General features: G+C 52.1%; 2 protein-coding genes across 12 annotated transcripts in view; both read right to left on the bottom strand.

The window, feature by feature from the left end:
- Positions 1-3,409: 3,409 nt before the first annotated feature.
- Positions 3,410-13,919, bottom strand: Golt1a (golgi transport 1A). The gene is made up of 5 exons (XM_076832169.1): positions 13,895-13,919; positions 5,804-5,895; positions 4,701-4,879; positions 3,995-4,058; positions 3,410-3,448 (listed from the first exon to the last, which is right to left on the bottom strand). Exons 1-5 carry the CDS (start codon positions 13,917-13,919, stop codon positions 3,410-3,412), a joined length of 399 nt encoding a protein of 132 aa, XP_076688284.1.
- Positions 13,920-19,019: 5,100 nt separating this feature from the next.
- Positions 19,020-24,639, bottom strand: part of Plekha6 (pleckstrin homology domain containing A6) — a 137,087-nt gene continuing 131,467 nt past the window's right edge. For all 11 annotated transcript variants that reach the window (XM_076831720.1, XM_076831722.1, XM_076831727.1 and 8 more), the window contains 2 exons: positions 23,664-23,787; positions 19,020-22,689 (listed from right to left, as the gene is read on the bottom strand). In XM_076831720.1, coding sequence (XP_076687835.1) covers positions 23,672-23,787 — 116 coding nt within the window. In that variant the 3' untranslated portion in view covers positions 19,020-22,689; positions 23,664-23,671. The remainder of the gene's footprint in view (positions 22,690-23,663; positions 23,788-24,639) is intronic.

Raw genomic sequence — 24,639 nt, 5'->3', positions numbered from 1 at the left:
GTGCCTCTGTCCATGGGGGAGGCGGGGGATCATTTGTGACCATCATCTCCTAATGTCTACCCAGCTCATGGCTCCCTTGCAATTGCCACTTCCTGTCTCCTCCCTGATGCAGGACTCAGGCATGGTGTGCAGGGTAAGAATCCTGCCAGGGGAACACTACTCCAACCTGGCCTCAGCTCTGCCCTTGCTTCACAAGCCCTGAGCAAGTCACCCCCTACCAGGCCTCATCAGTCAATCTGTAAAATGGGGGCATTTGATCAGACTGCTCACAGCTGCCCACATAGATGGTTATTTGTCCTTGCAGGCTCTAATTCTGTGACACCTTGAAACTCAGACTGGAGCTTTCTGCGCCTGCCTTAAGGCCTGGGGTGGGATGTGGAATAGAAGCAGGTTTAACCCACTAGAGAGAATGCTGTAGATGTGGGTCAGACCTTGGACATGCAGGGTCCTGGTTGGTTTGGAAGGCTTCTTTGAGCACCACTGAGGAGCTGGTGCTGTGCTAGGTGCTGGGGTTGCACAGGTGGGCTGAATCAGGGTTGCTGCCTGCCCCCAAGATCTCAAGTCCAGCATGGGAAATTGACTCCTGCGCAGATCATTTCAAAATAACACTGTGAATGACACGCTGGGCGCGTGTGACTACCCGGGGGGCTAGGGGAGCTGGGAAAGCCTAACTTGGAGGGTCCAGACAGGCTTTAATGATGGTGCCTAGTCAACCAGAAGAAAGGAGTTCTGCAGAAGGCAATCCCTGCAGGGCGCTGCTGGGGTGATGGTGCCGGGGGCACAGGAGTGATAGGCGGGTCTGGGTGCGGAGCTCACTGTGGGTTCTCCGGGAGGACAAGAGGAAGAGCTCCCGGGGAGAAAGAACCCTGCAGGTTTCATTCTGGAGGGTCGGAGTCAGGCAGGAGTGTGTGCTGATGTGCGCTGCAGATGGAACATCTGGACACTGTGCAGAAGCAGGATGGTGAGCGACGGAGGGCAGGTGGGCAGGCTGGGTGGTTAGAGGGTGGTGACCTGCTTTGTCCCCTCCCAGTGGAGTGCCCCATTCATTGTGGACAGCATTTACCATGTGCACCATGGAGGAGCTCTGCCCGCACCAACACTCACAGACACACGCACACCACACCAACATACACACAGCACTACCCTACATATGCACACCTATGCATATTCCACTCTCCCCCACACCACGGTATGTGTATGCTATTCATCACATACACACACGTACCACACACATCACATATGCTCCCCACACACCATGCACACACGTCCCATACCACATTCACAAACCCACATATCACGAACACCTCACACATACATATATACCAGTTTGTATTGGGGGGAACTGCTCTGAGGAGCCCCATTGAGCCCATGAGCCCTAAAGGGTTCCCCCAGCTCCCTCTAGAAGCTTCTGCAACCTCAAATCCCAGCCACAGGTAGTTTCTTCATTATATCTCATGTGCAACAAGAAAGAACTCTTGGGATCCCCAGGGTCCTGGCTTCAGGAACAAAATACAAGTCAATGTATTCACCCAGGCATTTCAGAATAGTCTGGCCAAGTTGGCCATCGGGAAAGATCAGTGTTCCCCATCTTTTCGCCTACCTGTCTGAGGGCAGAGGCACACACACCAGCCCCTGTCCTACCGTCTGGGAACTAACCCCCTGCCCGCTCCAGAGCCTCCCCCAGTGGGATGCACAGGGCACCTACCTTGGCTCTTCCTGGCCCAGGCAAGATCCACAGGGTCTCTGAGGAGAGGAGAGGAGACGAGAGGAGGCTGCCTGGGTGGGCGAGCACTGGCGGGAGGGGAGCTGGGCTCCTTAGCTGCCTCTCACCAGCTCCTCAGTCGGTCCCCTTTTATAAAGCCCAGGTGACGTCTTCAGACATCAGCCCACCTCTGCCTCCCTCACCCCCTCCCCAGACCCTCTTCAGAGAGCTCAGCTCCCTGCTGGCGGCCTCCCCCTGGGCTCTCAGGCCTGGAGTCAGCCTCTTCCGCCCCCACAGAAGCCCTCCAAGGTTGGACTCTAATTCTCACTAGTTCTTCTTGTCCTCCACCTCTTCCTGCCCTGGCCCCCTCAGCTGGGGACCCATTCTGTCCCAAACAATGAGGAGAGGACTGTTGGAGGAGTGTGTGTGTGTGCATGTGAAATGTCTTGTTCCCGCTCCCACGAGAGCCACAGACACACCCAGTCTGAAGTGAATACAGCGCAGGAGGAGGAGGAGGAGGGGAGGGCGCAGCCTGACCCAGGAGCTGCCCGCTGCCCACATGCTGCCAGGTCTCAGGAAGCCAGGTCAGCTTGGGCCCCACCAGAGGCTACTCTCTGCACCTGGAGAGTGGGGTTCTTTTTTCTTCTTACCTTCCTCCCCTCAATTACTGTGCCCAGTGCTCAGCCCGGTCTGACCGGGGAGGCAGTGAAGCCAGCAGCTGGCTGTAAGAAAGGCCAATAAAATGGTGGCCTAGATGGTGGGCGAACCTGGGAAATGGTAGGGGAGGCAGAGAAGAGACTTTCAGACTGCACCACACCCACAGAGACCCTGCCTCTCCTCCGGTGGCACCCACCGTCGCGACATTTTTGTAATTGCTTATGACACTTACATACTGTGAGGACCCTTAATAGATAAAAATTCATACTTTCCAAGGGACCCTTTTCTTTTTCCGGAGGCTGCAAGAACTCTCTTTACCTTGGACAAAGGGCCTCCGAGGACAGGGACTGTTCCTTTGTCAGACTGGGCCCTCTGAAGGCAGGGGCTGGTGTGCGTGTCTCTGCCCTCAGACAGGAAGCTGTCCCGGCACAAGCTTTACCTGGTAGGTGTGCTGTGCAGAACAGTCAGGTCACGGTGGAGAAGCACTTTCTGACAGTACCCAGGATTAGTACCCATGGCTTGTCGAAGGCTTACTGCTGGCAGGAACTTATAAACATGCTATTTGACTCATGAGGATTATTAAACACCAGGATGGAAATTAGAGTGAGCGGAGCAGACCTGACCCACTGAAGCCGAAACCGCCCCACAAGGAATGGGGTGTGTGTGTGGTTTCAGCCCCGATCCCCAACCCCTGCCAGCCCCCAAGAACCCACGATGGACTGACAGGGCTGGACACACGCACTCTGAAGCTCAGACTCACTCAGAGCTAGAGGATTTAATCTTCACTTTTAAATACAGGGTGAGGCTGGGATGCCAGCCCCAGTCCAGTCTCCGTGGGGCCGAGACCTCTGCTCCCAAGAGTCTGGCAGCTTCTTGAGTCTGCTTGGGGACTGAGGTCAGTCACTCGGTCCCGTCCTTCCTTGTGGATGTGAAGAGGCCCCGTATGACAGGGAGTGAGTCAGTGCTGGGTGGGGGCCTGAGAGGCAGCCCCCGTCTCCCTTCCAGCCCCCCCAATGAGCGATCCAATTGCAAAGAGCTCATCTCTGGGGTTCAGACCATTGAGCTGGTCCCTTGAAGCCTCCGGAACAGCTGTGGGAGCCAAGAATCATTACTCCAGACAAAGAGTGGGCAGCAGACTCCATACGCAGCCTATTACAGAGCTGGCCTTGGGGGCCGGGAGCAGTGTCACGCACAGAGCGGGAGAAGGGCTGCGGGGGATGTGTTCAGGGTGCTGGCCGTGGGGCTTCCCTGGACCTCTCAGGGGTTCATGAGAGATAGGGGCGGTGGTGCAGGGGCTGGGGACCGGGACGGGATCCGCCACCTGCTCTCACTGGCTGTCACACAGCTTCTCCATGTCTGGGCCCTGACCTAATCAGCTCCGCAGAAGTGCCAGGCACTTTCTGGCTAAGCTAGACTGTCTGAGCCTGCATTTCTTCTGCTTAAGTGGGGAGTGGCTGATAGCTGTCACCTCCTTCACTTTTGTCAAATGGAGAGGGAGCGGGAGGGAGGGGAAGAGGACTGGAGACTGGAGAACCGGAGGTGGGGTCTGATGGGGACGAATCCGCTGCACCTGGGGCCATGGTTTGACCAACCCCACCAGCGTGGTGTGCCAAGCCCCAGGGGCAATCCACTTACCGCACTCAGGAAGGGGATGTCGAAGGTGGTGCCCAGAAAGCCAAACGCCATGGGGAAAAAGCCCCTAGAAGTGGCGGGGAGGGGCAGTCAGTAATGGCCCAGGAGGGGAGCGTGGAGGTAGTCAGGCTGAGGTCTACCCACTAGGAAGGCTCCAGCTCTGGCTCCCAGGAAAGCAGGCCCCTGGGCCCTGGGGGCAGGCTTGGTTCATTCGGCACCCCCTTTTTTGAGATAGCAAAGTGTTAACAACGAGGTCCCTGGGGCCAGACTCCTCGAGTTCAAATCTTGGCCCTTCTGCTTACACTTGGGCAACTCCTTCGCCTCTCTGAACCTGTTCCCGTCTGTTACGTGGGGTTAGAACTGCGTACAAAGCGCTGTTTATGTTTGTTACTCTCCTTATTATTACTCTGGCCTGATGCCTTTCCCTCCTCCTTGGATCGGGTGTGGGGCACCTGCTCCAGGTTTGCTGGCACCTGGACACTGAGTCATTGAAGGCCCTGCTCCCACTGTCACTGCCTTGGGCCTCCACATCCCCCTGCACAGTGCCACCTTTACCCTTGGTGTCCCAGGCCCGACCTGGGATCTACAATACACGTGACCCTTCCCAGGGCAGTGAGTCTGGCTAGGGGAGGAGATATGAGATTTGACTTCTGACAGCCACTGTGCATTGGGCCTCAGCTTGCAGAGGGTGACGAGGATCTGCACTCACTTGAAGAGGCTAAAGAAGCCATAGGATTCCAGGAACATGCCCAGCAGGGGCCAGCGCAGGAGCACAATGACCACACCCCCCAGGAAGAAGCTGGTCCCCTTGAGCTTGTGCCGCTGGAAGAAGAAGGAAAACGTCCTCCTCAGCCCGATGATGAAGGAGAGGCCGCTCAGGAACAGCAGCTGTGGGGCAGGAAGAGGGAGGAGCCTGAGGACAAGCACATGGCCCAGGAGGATTGGGGGCTGGGACGCGGAGCCACTCAGGCAGGGCCGGACCGTGTGGCAGCAATGTGGCAGAATCCCAGACCCTGGAGTACTCCAGCCAGTTAGGAACAGAACTGCCCAGAGAAGCAGGGGATGGACAAGGAGGACCCTGGAGATCTCCAGTTCCCAGCCACATCCTTGGGTGCCAAATACCTCCTCATAGGTGACTTCAATTCTCATTGTGCCTCCCAGGGAAGATGGGATGCTTAGTGGGATCCTCTTTACAGAGCTTTGAAGACTCAGTCCTAAATAGGTTAGGGAATCCTACCCAAAGTTACCTGGAACCTTCTGGAGTCCAGTGTCTACAAAATATATGCCAGGTCCAGACACTGTCTAAAGGTCCCTTGTGGGTGCTGAGGGCCCCATCAGATTTAACCCTCTGGCTTTCTTCTAGTATATTCTGTGCCTTCCCTCCGCTTTCACCACCTTTTCTCTTGCTGTTCATCCACCCCCACACCCATTTCCTCTCCCAAGTCCCTTCCTCTTCCTCTTTCTGCAAGCCTCTTGTTTCACAGTAAATATGTTCATCTTCGTGTGGCTTCTCTGCCATGGCTGTCCTCCCCAGCCACGAAGGTACACATTATAATCCCTATTCCTAGATGCTGGGGTTCACTGTAGAACCCCTAAGACCTCACCCAGAGCTTGGCATAAGAATCCAGGTCCTCAGTTTCTCTGGGCCTGGCAAGCCCTGCTATCCATCCCCAGAGACCCTCATCTGTCCCAGTTGGATGATATCTGTACCCTGTATGGGGCGTGACATGAATGAACTTAGGGTTGACCCTCCTGATGACAGAGACCTCAGGGGGTTGGGGAAGGAGAGGTACAGAGGACCGGGGGACTCACGTTTCCAAAAGCCAGGAGCACCGAATCAAAGTACAGGAGTATTCCAAAGAGGATGAAGAAGATGCCGAAGCCGGTGATGCCCACGCCAATCTCTGCAATGGGCAAGCAGGTGGTGGAGGATTGGACTTTGGGGATCAGGTAAGACCCTGACACTTTCCCATCACCACGGAACAGGTGCCTGCTAGGGGCGGCTCCATTTCCACCCAGGAATCTCAGCTTCAGTGGGGTCTGGGGAGGGAAGGATGGGCAGGGGAAGGAAGATGGGCATGAACTGTGTTTCATGGAAACTGTGCCAGTCACTTCCTCACACCATGGTCATGAGGAAGCCCGTGCCACCTGCACTGCTTTGAAGTTTCAGCTTCCTCCTGTCCTCCGGTGCTAACATAAGCAGATCATTTTCAGGATCAGGTGCCTACTGTTTCTGTGCTCAAGCAGCCAAGACCTGGAGCCACCCCTAGGGGGCAGAAGTGTGCCACAGTAAACTCATGACCACCAGCCCCAGAGCCTCAAAACCGTCCAACTGGGTTTCTCAAGAGGCTGACACCATCTCTCCCAACAACACATAGTCTCCTTTCTCCTCAAAACACCCCAGACCCTGCTCTCAAGTGTTGGCCTCTCACCCAGCTGGGAAAACGGAAGTCATCAGCCAGGAATGTGCTGATTTTCCTACCTGGGAACCTATGTTCAAGCCCCTGCTTTGCTTCTCCTCCGGCTGCCGCAGTAGCACCGGGCGAGCCCACCTTGGATTTCAGTCTAGTGGAGTGGAGCAGCTCTGGCCAGCAGGGTCTCCCACCCATCACGCCCACATGTTGGCAGTGTGCCTCGGGGCAGCCTCTAAAGCTCAGGAGTTTGCTCAGAGCCAGAGAGCAGGCACCCTGTTTGGTCGATCTGGACGTTGACACAGATTTTAGATCAATTCCCTTCCAGAAGAGATGTGCCAGTCACAGGATCTGGGGTTCCTTTTGCCTTAAACTCTCTCCATCACACAAACTTGTGCTCATCTTTGCCACTATGATAATCAACAAGTGAGCATTCGCTGTGTTGTTTCATTTTTAAAATTAAATAAAAAGTTTAAATTCTAAATTGTGGGAAACACATGTAATGTAAAATCTACCATCTTAACCATTTTTTGGTGCACAGTTCTGTGGTATTGAGTACCCCATCGCCACCATCCACCTCCGGGACTCTTTATCTTGCAAAACTGAATCTCTGTACTCATTAAATCTACCAACTCCCTGTTCTCCCTCACTTCCAACTACAGTTCTACTTGGTCTCTATGAATATCTCTCTCTCTCTCTCTCTTTTTTTTTTTTTTTGGTACCAGGGATTGAACCCAGGGAGACTTAACCACTGAGCCACATCCTCAGCCCCCTCCCCTTGCTTTTTCTTTTTCTTTCTTTTTTTTTTTTTCTATTTTCTTTAGAGACAGGGTCTTGCTAAGTTGCTGAGGCTGGCTTTGAACTCATGATCCTCCTTCCTCAGTCTCCCGAGCTGCTGGTATCTCTATGAATTTGACTGCCCTAGCAACCTCAGCGAGGTGGACTCATTCAACATTTGTCCTCTTGGGACTGGCTTATTGCATTTATTATAATATTCTCAAGCCTCCTTCCTGTTCTGCCATGTGTCAGAATTTCCTTTCTTTTTAAGGCTGAATAATATTCTCTGTGTAAAAATACCACATTTTATTGATCCATTCATCTGTTGATGAACATCTGGGTTATTTTCACCTTTTAACCTTCGTGAATCATGCTGCTACAAATACAGGCATAAAAAATAACTCTTCAAGACCCTGTTTTAAGACTCAGCAGTATTACCCACAAGTAGAATTGCTGGATCATTTTTTTAAAAACTTCCATGCTGTTTTCCAAAAGTGGCTGCCCATTTTACATTCCCATCAGAGTGCACAAGGGTTCCAGTTTTTCCACATCCTCACCAATACTTCATTTCCTGTTTTGTTTTTCTTTTTTTTGTTTAGTTTTAGTTTTTTATTGGTAGCAGTCATGCTAATGGATATGAGGTGACCTCACATTGTGGCTTTGATTTGCACTTTCCTCCTATTTGGCCGTGTGGAGCATCTTTGCATGGACTCATTGGCCATTTGTATATCTTCCTTGGAGAAGTGTGTATTCAGGACCTTTGCTTGTTTTTTAATCAGGTTGTTCTGGTTGGGTTTTACAGGAGTTCTTTATATACTCTGGATATTGACCCCCCGTCATGCATACCATATACAAATATTTTCTCTCTTTCTTTAAGTTGCCTTTTCACTCTGTTGATTGTATCTTTGATTCACAGAAGTTCTCGTTTCAATGTAGTTGGATTGATCTTTTTTTTTTTCTTTTGTTGTCTGTGCTTTTGATGTCACATCCAAGAAATCATTGCCAAAGCCTGTGTCACAAAGCTTTCCCTATGCTTTCTTCTAAGAATTTTATAGCTGTGGCTCTCAGGTTTAGGTCTTTGATCCATTTTGAATTAATTTTTGCATATGGTGTAAGATAAGGGCCCAACTTTGTTCTTTTGTATGTGGATATCCAGTTTTCCCAGAAGCATTTGTTGAAGACTGTTCCTTCCCCCATTGAATGGTCTTGATACCCCTGTAGAACATGTCCCTGGACTTGTTAACTAACAGCTTAGAGTTGGTCCCCACCACCTCTATGAAACTGGCAGCATTACCATTTTACATACAGCTGTTAAGTGAGAATTATTATTCTGGTTGTTTAGAGACAGGACTGCAAAAACAAAATAAGACTAGATTTACTGGCTAAATCATAGTTACAACGGAAAGAAAACAACACAATCATCTTTCTTGAGTTAATCTTTTATAATCTGTTGCCAATTTTTTTGTTTGGTTTTGTTTTGGGCACTGAGGATTGAACCCAGGGGTGCGTAACCACTGAGCCGCATCCCCAGTCCTTTTGATTGGAGACAGAGTCTTCCTGATTTGCTCAGGGCTTCACTAAGTCACTGAGGCTGGCTTTGGATTGTGATCCTCCTGACTCGGCCTCCCCAGTCCCTGGGATTACAGGCCTGCACCATCATGCCCAGCCCAACCACGGCTTTTAAACACACTGGAAAGACACCTGTGGAAATCAAAGGTGGCAGATTCACTCAATTACAATTACTCTAGCCAGTCACAAGAGAAACCCCTGGTGAAGATGTGCACTGATGTGACCATCTCAGATTCCTACCCAGATTCTGAGAGCCACTCTGAGAAAGACTCCTGGTGGTGGAGGTTCTAAGACTCACGAGAATCCAGGATGCATCCCCACGAGAATGCAGATGGGACTCCGCAAGCGGCTCCCTGACTCACACAGTGAGACTGATGAGCAGATTATTCCCCTGGGTACCAGGCCAGATGTGGAGGTTGAAGTCCCCATGACAAAGGTCTAAGTCAGCTACCTTAATAATAAATTGTTTATCAGTTGTTCAAAAAAAAAAAAATCCACATTCTATGTCGTCTTCTCTATATTATACTTTCCTCTTTTGCAACAGTGGCTTGCTTACTTATCACTCTCCCAACTTGTTCCACACTATTCTTCAAGCACTGGTGCAATTCCAGAATTTTCCTTCATGGGGCCAGTCCCCTTTGAAGGCCATACTACAGTTTCCAGTGTTCAGTGTTCAGTGAGCCCAAAACTCAGTGAAGAAAAGGTCAAGCTTGAGACCTTCCTCCCAACTCTTGCCTCTGGAGTAGCTTGGCGATTTCAGCTGGGGGGTGCTCCTGAAGTTTCTCTCAGGGCAGCAACTATGGCAGAGAGAGCAGTGGGTGGGGCAGGCATGGCACACAGATGCTCCCTGGAGAGACAGGAGCAGCCATCTACAGTCCCACGGTCCAACAGAGGGGGAAGCCCGCCCCCTTCTGGAGGGACCAGGGTAGTCATAGAGGGAGCAGAAAGTGCAGAGGCTAAGCTGTTTTCTGGGCCGCCTCCCCACACTTGGGAGGCTGGCCAGCTTTAGTCTACCTGTTGATTAGACCCCTGCTCCCCAGCTCCCCACCGACTGCCAAGGAGAGCCTGCAGCCTGCAGCCAGAACCCCACTTCGTAGCTTGCATTAGCAGAAGCCGGGTTCAATGTCTGTCTTCCTCCAGAAAGCAGCGATCGCTCCCAGGAAAGTAATATCTCCTGCGGAGGGTCCATGGGTCCCTCTGGTCCAAGCCTCAGCCAGGAGCCCTTTACCTTTTCTCTTTTCCTCTTTTTAATAATCAAAAAATGCACAGAAAAGTTGCATGTGCATTATAAAAAAACATTATTTTCCTAACACATTGGAGAGTAGTTGCCACCTGGATCTCGTCTGTTCCCGAATGCTTTGGTGAAGTTTCCCTTCATTCTCCTGGATAGCCAAGGTACCGCCGGGAAACTGGGAAATGAACAAGTCCTCAGACCCCACTCAAGTGGTCCCAAGAATATTACTTCCAGGAAATGAGTGTTCCCATCACATGGGGCATTTGGTTGTCATCTCCCTTTAGTCTCATGTTGGGAACAGTTTCTCAGTTTTTCCTTGATGTGAGCTCCCCCTTTTGAAGACGCAGGCAAACTATTTTGGAGCCATATATACATATAGGTTCATCGGATTCTTCCTGGTGACTAGGTTCTGGCAGAAACAGCCTCGATGTGAAGCTGTGTTCCTCCTAGGTGACACCTGCTTCCAACCTGACCCACTACTGAAGGTGGGTCCTTAATCGTAAGGCAGTGTCTGCCGGCCTCTGCACCCTCACCCACCTTGCAGGATGCCCTCCCCACCATGCCTTGCCTCTTCTCACTGGGGCTTGGACACCCCAACTCTGGGGACCCTCTCTTTGTGTTCCACTGAGGGTTTTAAGATTGAATTGTTCTGGAAGCAAAGGGGAAAGGCTTCATTCATTCTCACAGTTAACAGAAGTGATTGACAGCAATGCTTCCTCTGCGCCCGCTCAGTCTAAGCACTTTGGACACTTATTTATTTCCGCAGCCACCTATGAGGTAGGTGCTGCTGTGAGTCCCGATTCACAAACAAAACTAAACACTGAGAGGCTACCCCTCTTGCCCAGGGGTGCACAGCCAGCAGCTGGCAGAACCCGCCTTCGAATCCAGGTGTCTGGCTCTGAAAATTGTCCTTGACTAACGTGGTCCAGTCCCCTTCCGCAGGTTGCTCTTGCTTTGGCCATGAATGACCCCATGTCACCAAATCCAATGGACGGGTCCGTCCTTGGCAGCAAGGGGGTGGCCACTCATGGGTTGAAACGTCCTTTCTCTTGGCTTCCCTGACGCCACGTTTGTGATTTTCCTCCTGACATCTAACCCTTCTTTGTCTCCTCTGCGGTTCCCTCTTCTCCCTCCCTCTTGGGCTCTGACTTGCCCAGGGCTTGGGCCGGAGCTCCCTTCTCTTCCCGTTCTGTCTCCACACAGCTTCCTGTGTCTTTAGACACCACCTGTGTGCTGACGACACATCTGTCTAGCCCAAGCCCCGGACACATTCTACTGCCGGTCAGGCACATGGACATGGCTTTCTCTCAGGCATTCTGAACCCCGCGGTCTCACACTGAGCGATTCATCTTCCCTCCTTCAGCTTGCACCTCTCTTGGGTTTTCACAAAAGTGTAAAAGGGTCTCTCCTCCCAGCCAGCCCTAGAGGCAGAGCCCCAGAGCCACTCTTGCCTTGCACACCACCCTTCCCTGCTCAAGCCCAGCTAAGTTTTGGGGGTGTTTGGGTTTTTTATTTTTGTGTTTTGGGTACCAGGGATTGAACGCAGGGCACTCCACCACTGAGCCCCATCCCCAGCCCTATTATGTATCTTATTTAGAGACAGGTCTCACTGAGTTGCTAAGGGCCTCGCTTTTTGCTGAGACTGGCTTTGAACTTGCGATCCTCCTGCCTCAGCCTCCTGAGCTGCTGGGATTGCAGGCTGTGCCTCTGCGCCTGGCCACAGTTAAGTTTCTTAGCTGTGTCCTCCAGTACATATCCTGGAAGCTGCCCTCTTCTCTCCACCACTTAACTCCCAGCCTCCCTCATCTCTTTCCTGGACTCTTGCAGTAACCCTTGTTTAGTCTCCTGGTCCTTCTCCATACCATGCTCAAGGATGCTGGAACATACCACCCAATCACATTAAGGCACAGCTTAGAATGAAGACACGGTTCATCCATACTGTGGCCTGCAGGCCCTGCTCCTCCACCTTCCCCCTGCTCTTCATTGTTTCCTGCATGAGCTTCTGCCTCAGGGCCTTTGTACATGTGGTTTCCTTGCCCAGAACAACCCTCCTCACCCTTCCTGTCTCAACTCATGTCATTTCCTCAGAGAAACCTGGTCCACTTTGTTCCTTGACCTGAATCTGTTGCCCCCACTCCTCCTTCTCATAGGGCTCATACATTCTTCTTAGGACTTGTGGCATTTGGTAAGGGCGCATTTACTCATAAACTAATTGGCTTACTAGGACATTGGCACCCTGCCCCTGGGTGGGCTCTGCGCTCCTCTCTGTATGTTTATTCTGTAGGTTGTTGATTCTCAACTGGGTAAGGTAGAAATACACGGGGAGGCAATTTTGTTCTCTGGAGAGCGTCTGGCAGTGTTTGGGGCCATTCTGATTGCTGCCAGGGGCAGGGAGGGTTTGCTAATGGCAGTGGAGGGTAGAGGCCCAGGGTACTGCTAAAATCTCACAGAGCATGAGACAGCCCCACAACAAAGGCTCCTGTCTCCAAGGGTCAGTAGTGGGGAGGCTGGGAAATTATGCTCTCGGTGAGCTCATGGACTGACTGTTATGATTTTAAACAGAATCTGTCTAGATGGTGCAATTCCCAGATTTCTCCCTCTCAAGCTCCGGGCTCACACACCCAGCTGCCCACTAGACATCTCATCTGGATGCCTAACAGCACAAAGAAACTCATGCACCTCCAGCCCACCTCCAGCTCTCTCTCCCGCTCAGTCCTGCCAACTGCCCAGGTTACAAAGCCCAGAGGCATTCCTGACCCTTCACCCCACATCAGTCCACCAGCAAATTTCTCAAAACAGATCCAGCGTGGACCACTTTCTACCACTTCATTGCCAACTCCCCGGGGCCCTCCACCTTCTCCCACCACCTTCTCTCACCTCTGCAGTCTATTCTCGGCCCGGCACCCAGAGCCATCTTTTAGAAATATAAATGGATCAGGTCACTTCTCTATACCACCCCTCCAACGCTTTCCCATCCTATGTAGACAGAAGCAAGATCCTTACCCTGGTCTGCAAGTCCTCCTGGTCTGGCCTCTAAGTGACCTCCCTGACCTCAACTCTCCCCTGTATTCTTTTGCTCCAACCGTACCAACCTCCTTGTTGGTCTTCAAACACATCAAGTACGACCATGCCCCAGGGCCTTGGCACTGGCTGTCCCTTCCTCTTGGAACATTTTCCTTCCAGGTAGCTGATGGTTTCTCCCTCACTTCCTACAAGGCTCTGGATGAAGGCTCCCTTCTCATCACAGCCTTCCCTGGACCGCTCTATAATATAGCAACTCTTCCTACTTCAAACCGCCCCAGCCTCCTTACCCTGTTCTGGATTTGTCTGGAGACCCAGTGCCCTCTACATACTGCCTTCCCCCTCTAGAGGCCTGTCTCATTCTCAGTTCTCTGCTCTCCGTCCAGCACCGTGGCACACAGCAGAGACGGATGCACTCAGTGAGTGTCCTCATGGCTTCTCGGTGAAAGCGAGGCTGAGGAGGCTCTAAGTAACTCACCCACAACACCCACTGGGCCACAGCCTGCCCCCCACCCCGCCCCGCCCTCTCTGCGGACTCCCTGGTCCCTCTCCTGGGCCATCTCCCTGCCCCCTCCCCCAAAGGCAAGGAAGGGGTGTTTGGGAGGGACCACACAATGGTGTGGGTGGTTCACTTTCTGACAAGGCCCATGGGAGACCTGAGGGTTTGTGGGTCCTGAGCAGCCCCCCATCTCCCGCGAGGCACAGGAGGGCCACGCCTGCCTTGAACCTGCGGTCCCAGGGTGCCAACACAGCGGCTCCCAGCCGCCGGCTCCAGAGGTCACATTTGGTGAGTTCCTCAGACAGAGCCAGGCCTGGAGGGGCCCTTCTCCAGCCCACCCTAGCCAAGACCCCCATTCCAGCCGGCCCCCTCCCCCTGATGGCTGCACTCACTCTGCCACTCGGTGATGGAGATCATGCTGCAGTCCACCTGGGGGCCTTCTGGTCACTGGCTAGGAGAGAGCCCAAAGGGCTGAGCTCTGCATGCTCACAGAGTTGACCCTTGGTAATTGTAAAGAGGCCTCTGGTGAATCATTAACTCCCGCCACCCGCCCCCTACACACACCCACACCCCCACACCCACACCTACAGACAAGCCGCTGCTTAAAGACTCAGGCTTCCAGAGAAGACAACACCTTCCTCACGCTTTCTACCTCCACTCCATGCCCCGAGGCTGAATTCAGCATTCCCATCTTTATCTCCTTTAGGAAATTTGGATTGTATATGGAAGAACTGGGGCCTGAGGGGATCCCTGACGGGTTTGGTGGAGGGTGTGGGAAGCATTGAAATCCGCAGGTCTCTGGGAACCAGGAAATTCATCTTGAACGTTGTTATGTGCTATTCACATGAGGGACGCTAGGGGGCGACAAGCACCCGAGTAAAACGCTGCAGGCCCCATGGCAAGGCCAGACCTGGGTCAATCAGGACAAACGTGCTACAAGGCAGCCAGATCTCCAGGGCTGTGACCTCCTTTCCCCCAGCAGTGTTCAGCTTTGGAATGAGAGGTTGAGCTATGGAAGACAAAGCCCTGCATTTGGCTTAGGGTGGGGCTGTGCCATTAATTCAGGAGGCCTGGTTCTAGTCTGCTCACCAGCTGTGTAGACTGGGGTACATCCACTCCTCCTCTGTGGGCCTGAGAAAGGAGGGCACAGAAGGTTCCTCACATCCTTTCTCCCAATTTAGAGCAGTGGTTCTCGACATCTTCTCTGAAATGTGCCCTTTACCCAGAAATGAAGTTCATGGGTGATAAAACTCATCTCCATACATCATTTAAAAGCCAAAATAAAGCTAATTATACTAAAAAAAGGAACATACGGATAATTTATAATGAAATATAATCTCTCAATATATAAATGCTCAGGCAAGACTTATCAGAAGACACAAATGAAATAGGCACATTGCTTGTACCTACACATAATAAATAAATAAGTTAGAACTTAAAGGAAACCCAAGGGGTAGAGGTGCTCAGTGGTAGATGTATTTTGACATACGTGCACGGAGAATAACTTATTCTAATGAGGATCCCATTCTTGAGGTTGTACATGGTGTGGGGTTACACTGGTCATGTATTCATACATGGACATAGGAAAGTTATGTCCTATTCATTCCACGGTCTTTCCTATCAATCTCCCTTCCATTCATTCCCCTTTGTCTAATCCAATGAACTTCTATCCCCCCCCAACCTTATTATTATTATTATTGTGATATCATCCATATATCAGAGAGAACATTCAGTTCTTTTTTTAATATTTTTTTTAATTGTAGATGGATACAATATCTTTATTTTATCTATTTATTTTCACGTGGTGCTGAGGATCGAACCCAGGGCCTCACGTATGCGAGGCAAGCACTCTGCCACACAACCTCAGCCCAGAGGTCTTGGGTTTGATTAATAAAAATAGAAGACTCAAGCCATTCTATGCAAAAACAAAACAAAATCACACACATAAAATGAAGCAGTAGTTTGTAAACACTAGAATATAAATGTTATTACCCTGTGAGGAGGGTGATAACAGACCAAATGTGCTGCCTGTAACGAGAAAAAGGGAGGTCACCTTAAGTGAAGTAGGTGTGGCAAAGCAAGGCAAGACAGAGATGGCAAAGTGGAGATGAGGGAGAAGTCCGAGGCACGTGCCGAGGAGCCGAGTCTTACACGGTTAGTTGTCAGAATAGCTTCCTGTGCTGTGACCTTAAGTCGGGTCCTGACAGATGATCACAGATGCACACATCTGTCTTGAAATGCCATCACGTGCAGAGGTGTAATTCAATCTCCAGGACCTTGGCAATCATATATTTCCAAAGGACGATCGGGAATAGAGGAGAGACGGGAAGGGCAGGGTGATAAGGTGGTTTAGAGCAATTGCATCCGGACCCTCAAGACGGTGTCGGAGAAAGAGGAAAACAACAGACAACTCCTCCCCCAGACATTTCCGCATGTGATTGTTACAACATAGGTGTTTGTCCTCAGGCAACAGAAACTTTAAACGTATAAAGGATGGTGAGAATATGAAATAATTTCTAAGAACTTTTATTAAGGAGATCCAGTGAGATCTCCCACATTTCAAGTACTTCTGATTCTGTGACTTCTTCTCTCCACTCTTAAGTATTTCAGCCAGTCCCTGCCCGTTCTGCAACGCCCTACTGCACAGGAATAATGTTCAACCAAACATATAAGAGTTGAAGTGTGGCCAATGCATGGGGAAGATTATTTAATAATTTTAAGGTGAACTCTTTATTTCTTTTTTTCTCTTTTTCCCTAATTTCCTGAGTCATTCATGAACTACTATTGGTGGAAGGGTACTGGGGATTGAACCCAGGGATGTTCTACCAATGAGCTACATCCCAACCCTTTTTGTTCTATTTATTTATGGTCCCAGGGATTGGACCCAGGAGGCACTCGACCACTGAGCCCCAGTCCCAGCCCTATTTTGTATTTTATTTAGAGACAGGGTCTCACTGAATTATTTAGCATCTCGCTTTTGCTGAGGCTGATTTTGAACTCAAGATCCTCCTGAGCCACTGGGATTACAGGCCTGCACCGCCGTATTCAGCTGTATTTTATTTTGAGACAGGGTCTCACTAAGTTGCTGAGGCTGGTTTTGAACTTGTGATTCTCCTGCCTCAGCCTTCTGAGCCACTGGGATTATAGGCACATGCTAAAATACCTACCTCACAAACTACTTTTAAACACTCAAAAGCTTATAAAAATGTTTCAGTAGTATTATAAAGTAGGACTGACTTATCCAGTTGTCCAGGTATACATGATTCCAGTCCTACATTCTAAAGCTGTGCAGGATGTGGGATGATTCTTTCTTTTGGAAATCTGTCCTGTATGTTGCTGTCACCAAAGGCCAGGAAGAGTTTTGCCCTCAGTTGTTGAGATACCTAAGGCTCTCTTGCATATGGCCACGATGCCCCCTAGGGGGCGGTCTGACTCCGACTGAAACCCCTGGTAGGTTGAGAGGTTGGGCTCTAAGGTCAAAGCACCTGGGCTCCGTCCCAACTCCATGAGGCCTTGGACATTCTATTTACCCTTTCCAAGCCTCAGTCCCTGGGGCAAGAATGGCACCAATTACATAGAGAAATGGGAGGATTGGTGGGTACCTACATGTGAGGCACATAGAACTGTATCTGGCAAGTGGGAGACACTTAATAAGCCATTGTCATTACTATTAATAAGCCATTGTCCTTACTATTATAGTATAACTACTATTGCTGTTTATTAATTCACCATTAATACACTGTGCCATGAAAGACTTCTCTCTTCTCAAATTAGGGTTCTGGGTGCTCCCACAGGGGTATAGAGCAGCGGCTAGGAACCCTCCAACCTCTACTCCCAGCCATGGGCCCACCTATGAACCCAGGAGAACTGACCCTCTCGGTTCTCTGGGCACTGGAGCTGAGCCCAGAGGGCCTTGCCCACAGCCCACCTCTTCAGGAAGGGGTATACCAGTCCTGGGGAGGTAGCTCCCTGGGGCTCGGGGCACAGGACCAAGCAGGGAAAGGACACCTCAGAGGACTCTCAGCCAGCTCTGATGAAGTCTTCCTCCCGTGAAGGTGGACTTGGAAAACATGGGCCCCTGAAGGTGGCGCGGGGCCTTCCCACACCGCCACCACTGCTCCCTCACGATTGTAAGTGAATTTGAGCTTTCAAAGTGTTTTCCAACTGTTTCCTCATTTGACATTCTTGAGGGCTCTTCAAGATGGTGGCTGATATCTTCCTCTTCCAGGAAACTGAAGAGCAGCAGGACCAGGAGCAGCACGCCACACGCCTTCTCAAGTCACCTCACGCGGCAGCGCGCCCATTCCACAGGGTTGCTGGCAAGGAGGGGCGGGGCGGGGCTGCCCCTGGTGGCCTGCCTGACCCTCAGGGTCATGGTCATAGTGTTCCCGACACCACTCCTTAAAGGGCCTGTTGACCCCTATTAGAAACCTCAGTCTGGCATATGGGGATCGGGGACAGAAGGTGGAACTGGCAGGACCTGCTGCTGGCACAATCTCATTTGATCCAGGAGAGGAGAGCTGCTGGCTGGGGACACAGTGATGTCCATGGGGTTCAGTGACCTCCTGTCCAAGCCCCTGCTGCTGGCTCTACCAGGTGGGGACTGCAGATAGAGGCCTGGACCCCTGTCAAGTGCCAAGTTCTCCAAGGTGTCTATCTTGAGTCTACATCTGGTCCCTGATTCACAAAGGAATCATCAGGGTTTACAGCTCCCCTGGGGATGCTGAGAAACCCACAATATGAACGCCCACTCTGCTGGGGATTTAGGGCGACAACAGGTATCCAGAACTCAGCGTCAGCCGTCAAAGTCAAACCAACCCAAATCAGGAATCAGGGGAAGTTTGCCTTGCAACTCTATTTTCAGATATCGGGCCTAGGCCTGCCACTACCCGGGGCTCCTTTTCCTCTCCACGGTCCACCACATAGAATTTACCAGGCTTCTTGACTCATTCTGTAGAGTACACACTGAGAAACCACTAAACACCTGCAAGGGATGGAGGCCTGCTAAGAACAGGGGTGATCTTCTGGTATTCCCCCAAACTGTACCCCACCCCCACCCCAAAGCAGCTGTTTGAGGCACCGTGTAGACTGAGGAAGGCTAGCAATTCACTTTCTTCTCCGACCTTCCTACCTTGACTCAGAGTCAAATCAAGGAAGGCGCCTGAGCCTGAAGCATCTGATACACTTCAGCACAAGCCCCGATCTAGGGTCACCTGATTTGAAACGAAGACACTGATGTCAGTACAGACCACTATTCCCCCGCTTGAGGGGAGGGGGCACTGTTCCAGAACTCTAGGTTCTGCCTGTGAGGTAGGTTGAGGAGCGCAGACGGAGCCTGGGGAGGAGGGTGGACAGGCTTCCAGGCCATCCCAGCCCCTCAGCTCTGCCCCCCTTTCCTAGACACTGAAGCCGGCACGGATAGGGAGTGGACACGCACACCATGTGTACAAACCATTCGTTTTATTTCCTGTTGTTTAACAAACTTGCAAGATACAAATGCAAAACTCACAGGTATTCTCCAGTGCCTAAATCTATTAAGAATTCTGCTGAAAAGAGGGAACCAGCTCTCACCTATTTCAGTCAGGGCGAAATAGACAGATGCTATTTCAGCTAGCCAGACGCTAAGGGGGTGCTACAGCTGCTTGGTCCCGACAGAGATGCCCTCATGTTTATCTAACCTTAACTCTTCATCTAAGGTCACTTTAATACTAAATAAAGACACTGAGATCATAAATTTCCTTGCATGGTTTATTGTCTAATACTAGGCAAATCAAATTGGCCCCAATATGTGCATAAATAGATATATGTGTATGTATATATATTTATATATTATATTTTTCCTTAGTTTTAAGAGCTGCCAGGTGGAGGGTGCCTAAGGGGTAAGGAAGTCGTTCCATCTTGCTGTAGTCAGCCCTGCCCCAAGAACATGCCTCTTGCAAAGGCAGAAGAGCTTGTGCACAGCTTTGCAACCTCAGAAAATTCTTTAAAGTGACAATAGCAGTATTCGAGTGCAGCCTCTTGGTTATTGATCAGGGAGATAATGTGCTAATTGGGAAGGCCCTAGATGCGTAACCAGAGCTTCCCCAGGACGGTCACTTAGCCCTGGGTCTCCATCTGGGCTCTGTTCGTTCACAGCAAGATGCTCTGAGCTGGGCACAGAGTGCCAGCAAGTGCCACAGTTGGAGGTTGGGCTTTAATGCCGGCCAAGAGCTCTGTGCAAAACCCCAAAACTCTCGTGTTTAGATATGGACAAAAACTCCCATCCTGCCCAAATCCTTGCAAGGCAAAAGCCTCCTTGCTCATTTTGACAGTCACCAAGCAGTTTGGAAGGCTGAGCTGGCAGAGTTCAGGGTCTCAGCAGCAGCCTGCTAGAGCCCAGGGGGTTTCTTGGGTAAGGCTGAGATGTCCCATGGTCCGCTGGACCCTCCCCAGCAAGGAAGGTGATTTCACAGCCTGGATGCCAGACCGAGGTGTCACCCCTAAGAACAGCCTCCAGGGAAAAAGATCACAGAGGGAGACAGATGCCACAGACGTGACCCAGAACAGGGAGGGACCAAAGTGTAGGAGTTCAAGGAACTTGAATGTGTCTGCAATAAAGAGCCAGGAATGGCACAGAGCCACCTCCTCTGGGCTTTGCACATAGCATGGGTCCATCGATGACCTCCTTAGTGCCATTTAGCACAGGCTGCCACAAAACTGCTTGCCCTTTCCAGCAGAGCGTGGAGGGGAGGGAGATGGTCCAGGAACTCAGCTGAGGAGGGTGCGCCTGCGTGGGAGTCCATTTGTGCATACAACTGTAAACATTTCCCTCGAGAGATTCACACACCTGACGACCCTTGGTCCGCCATGGAGAGTTGACAGTGTCATCCTTGAGACAGGACATCCGAAGGGAATGCCCTGCTCTGGCAAGGTGCTCTCCAGGGAGCTGTGGGGGCCAGCCCTTTGCCGACTGGGGGATGGGAAAGAAGGGAGCTGACAGGGCAAGAGGGAAGGGCATTCGATTGGGACCTAGGGCAGTCCCCTCACATCACCGGCAAACCCGTTCAGACATTGCACATTTTGAAAATAGATTTGCTTTTTAAACAAAAGCATAAAATAGATCTGTCTTAAAATAAGTCTTTTCTCTCCCCTTCTTTGGATCAAAAAGGCAAGGGGGGTTAGCCCTGACATGCTAGGAAATGGTGCGGAGAGAAAATGGGCCTAGGCAGGAGCCAAGGAAAGGACTGACATCTAAACAAACATGTCACATAGATACCTCCAACATGTATCATCTCCATCAAACATATATTAAGGCATGTAAAGCAACATAAAGAGCCAGCTTTGTGAAATAATGGGAAAAGAGGTGGCAGAGTTGCGATGTAATTTCTTGGTATCTTCCGTGTATTTCTTTAAAAAAAAATATAGGAGACAGAGAGGAAGGCATGGAGGGAAGGCCTGAAAAATCTGTTTCTTACAGAAGGAGGAGAACGTGGGCCAAGAGGGTGATCTGGAAGCCAATCCCACCTGCCAGTCTGTAAGAGAGAAAGGACAGATCTGGAGTGCTTGATCTGCAAAGATAGGAAAGTAGCCAAGGAGCCTATTCAAAAAGCCTGCTAGAAGTAAAGCTAGGGGAGATCCTCCCAGTCTGTCGACCCTCAGAAGCCCAAGAATTTTCTAAGCACCTAGAACAGTGCCTAAACAGTACATAAAAGGTGCTCGATCAATATTTGTTGAATGAATGGTCATCTTTACTTGCATATGAACCAGTAACTGTCCCAGCCATGAAGGAGTGGAGAGGAATTGGTGGAGATGAAGGAGTTGTTCGTGGGGCTGCTGCAGGTCAGGCTGAAGTCTCTGGGCAGCAGCTCTGGCAGAGAAGGCTCAGGGGCAGGTGACTTCTGCTGGCCCTCTCTCCCTCCTCCCTGGCTACATTCATCTCAAGGTGGGTGGAGCAGAAGAGGAATGCTTTGCTTCTGCCAATCCCCAACCGCCTCACTGGTAGGTGGATTGTAAGAGTCCAGCCTCCGCTGACCCTCCTCTGGGACACCTGGGACGAGAAGTAGGGTCCCCTCATTCCTTCTCCCTGGGGGAAATACTCAGCTGGGCCATAGAACTTTCTAGGCGGGATGGGACAAGAAACTAGCTAGCTAAGGCCCCAAGGCTGACCACACCCTACACAGGACAGGTTCTTCCCTCTGCCCAATCCCAGAAGGGAGAGGCAGACAGCGGGTCCTGACCCAGGAAGAATCCTCTCTCAGGCTGCCACTCCCCGATTCCCCTTCACCACATGCCCTGGTCCCCCACAAGCATCCCAGCTGAGGCACCACACGTGTCCTGTTGGAGGGTCCTCCGGGGCCCTGATGCTCCTGGGGATGAGGTGGAGGTGCAGAGATGACCGTCTAGCCCTACACTCAGCACTAAGAGGAGCCTCCGCTGTGGAGAAGCCAATCCTGACTCACCTTCCCATTTTCCTCCGTCCCCATTGCCTGTGAATACATCCTCCTCCCCTTCCCCGTTCTCTGAGGATCTCTCCCTTCCTCGCTGCCCTCCTTCCCAACCTGCTCTCAGACATGCGCACACCTGCTGTTCTCTCTCACAGCCAGCACTGTCCCCTCTAGGAGCCCAGGAGCCTCTCCCCATCTCTCCTCCTCTTGTCTTTGGCTCAAGCAGGGTGACTGGTCTCCACCAAACCCCAAGAAGTCCCATCAGCGGAGATGTGTCAAAGCCTCGTGCACAGTTGGGGCAGGCGGGGAGGGGGATGATGACAGCTGCCGTCCTTGGTGCTGAGCGGGGCTTCCAAGAGGCAGAGGGTCCACCTCCTCTTCACCTAAGATGGCTAAGGGTCCACTCTCCACCGGGGTGCACTCTCCATCAGGGAATGTGCCAGGAGGGCCACCATGATGTCAGCCAGGGCCAGGTTGGGGCTCCCTGCAACTCGGGCATCGGAGAGGATGCACTTCCACAGCGCTGTCCAGGCCCCGCATGACCACGGCATGAGTGGTTAGGGTCTCAGGGCGAGGCGCCGCAGGTGCGAGACCAAGGCATCCGCGTTCCTTGTGGCAGCAGCCCCGACCCCGTTCTGGCTCCCGGTGGCATTCCCATGGGAGTCGGGGGGCCAGAGTGGGGAGCCAGGGCCTCCATGGGCAGAGGACGCTTCAGAAGGTGGCCCTGTGGAGCTTCACAGCATTGGCCTCGGCCAGGGCTTGCACTAGAGAAGAGAGAAACGGGGTGAGAAGAGAAACGCAGAGCGGCGGCGCCTCCAGCCAACCTCCTCGGGCAGAAAGAAGCCCTGGCACAGACACCTGCTGGAGCCTGCCCACCCGCAGCCCCGGGGAGGGCCTCCGCTCTGGAGAGGAGGTCTCTTCCACTTGCCTGATGTGAGTGGCCGTGCTAGGGGCAGGGAAGGGCACCAGCCCTGGGCTGTGGCTACCAGAGGCATTTTCATTCACAGTAAGATTGGGACATGGAGACATGGGACAGCTTCTGGGGGGCTTGTGAGGGTTCTGTGGCAGGATGGCCATGGATCTCAACAGATGGAAGGCTGGCTGGCTGGCTGGTGGGAGGAGGGTGGTGAGACAGGAGAGGGGCATGGGGTGGGGGCATAGGAGCAGGGGTATGGAGTAGGGACACAGGAGTGGGGGTAAGGGCCGGGAGAGTAGAGGTGCGGGAGCAGGGGAAGAGGAATCAGGGGTGGGAGATACAAGGTGGGACACGGGGCAGAAACAGAGGTGAGAGGTATGGGGTGGGGAATGGAGGTGGGAGGTTAGGGGCAGGAGGATAGAGGCGAGGGTGATGGGTTGGGGGAACACGGGTGGGGGTATAAGGTGGGGGCACAGGGTCAGGGAAACAGAGATGGAGGTACAGGGATGGGGTGCCAGGGAAGTGCCTTCCCGATAGCAGAGGGGCGAGTCTCAGCGCCATCCCTTCTGCTTTTGGAGAAGCGAAGCCCACAGGCGTCACCACCTCCAAGAAGCAGCCTCGCCAGCAGCCTGCAGCCAGCACTGCCCGGGTGGCCACGCAGGTGGCTCAAGCAGATGGAGGGAGGGATGATGCACACGGGGCTCTGGGATGGGGAGAAGCAATGCAGGGTGGGGTGGGAGGGGGAGGGGGCTCCGTGGGGTGATGGGAGGGGCCTACCCATTCCCTGGGGGTGGGGGTGAAGGACAGTAGAAAAGTGCTTACGTCAGAGCTCAGACCCGCATGGTAAGGCTGCTGTCGGCGCCCCGCGGGCATTCAGACGACAGGGGGTTGGCTGGTGGAGTCGGGGAGGCAGGGGAGGTGGGAGGGCTTGGGGTGGCACATTGCACTGGAAACAGAAATGAACAGGGGAGTGAATAGGGGCGATGGGGTGGGGGCGAGGCTGGGGACCCAGAGCAAGCGAGGCCCTTCCTCGGGCAGGGAGCAAGGCGGGCGGCAAGCAGAGAAGAGCCAAGCTTGGGAGCTTGCTCAAGCTGAGGCAAAGCTGCCCTTGTTCCCAGGGTGCCAAGGAGCAGAGTGAGGCCCTAGAGGAGACCTGGCCAAATCCAGGCTCTGCCAAGAACCAGTGTGACTGTGGGTGAGGCTGGGCCCTCCCTGGGCCAAAGGCTCCCTTCCCATCCACACAGTGGGAGGGTCACATACCTCTCCACCATTGTGCAGTGAGAAAGAGGATGTGGCGCTTTATATATGGTGGCATCACTAAAGATAATGATTCATGGTGCAGTAAAATCTCAATAATCCAACCGTCAGAGCAGATATAGAAGAGAAAGGACCACCATGGCAATCAGTTCCATGAACCTGACATTATCTGATTGATAGGCTGAAAGCAAGGTCTGCCTAGACATGGGGGGAGGCTCAGAAATGCACTCCCCGCAACCACCTGAGACCTTCACTGCGTCCACAGGTGAAGGCGGACTGCAGTCCACCCTTGAATAAGTCGCAAACTTGGAAATGGGGACGTTTGGATTAATGGGATTCTACTCGATTATCATTATCATTCCATGTTGAGAACAGCAAAGTGGAAAGACAATGAAAAGGAGAGTCATATCCCTGGGGACAAGCGCTATGCAGTCACCGGAACCTCACGCATCCTCAGTGTAGGAGGATGGCAGAGAACATGTCCCCGCTTGGACTCAGAGAAGAACCAGACCTCAGCCAGGGTCACACTGCATTTCCACCA

The sequence above is a fragment of the Callospermophilus lateralis genome, chromosome 13, assembly GCF_048772815.1.
Source record: "Callospermophilus lateralis isolate mCalLat2 chromosome 13, mCalLat2.hap1, whole genome shotgun sequence".
Lineage (NCBI taxonomy): Eukaryota > Metazoa > Chordata > Mammalia > Rodentia > Sciuridae > Callospermophilus > Callospermophilus lateralis.
Note: the sequence above shows the minus strand (reverse complement) of the source record. Positions and strands in the feature narration are given on the sequence as shown.

Excerpts from the sequence above, each read along its gene's own strand:
- Golt1a (XM_076832169.1), bottom strand. The coding sequence starts at position 13,919 with ATGATCTCCATCACCGAGTGGCAGA. Across the intron at positions 5,896-13,894 it reads CTCCATCACCGAGTGGCAGA|AGATTGGCGTGGGCATCACC; the intron begins GTGAGTGCAGCC and ends TGCCCATTGCAG. Across the intron at positions 3,449-3,994 it reads ACATCCCCTTCCTGAGTGCG|CTGTTCCGGAGGCTTCAAGG; the intron begins GTAAGTGGATTG and ends TGGCTCCCACAG.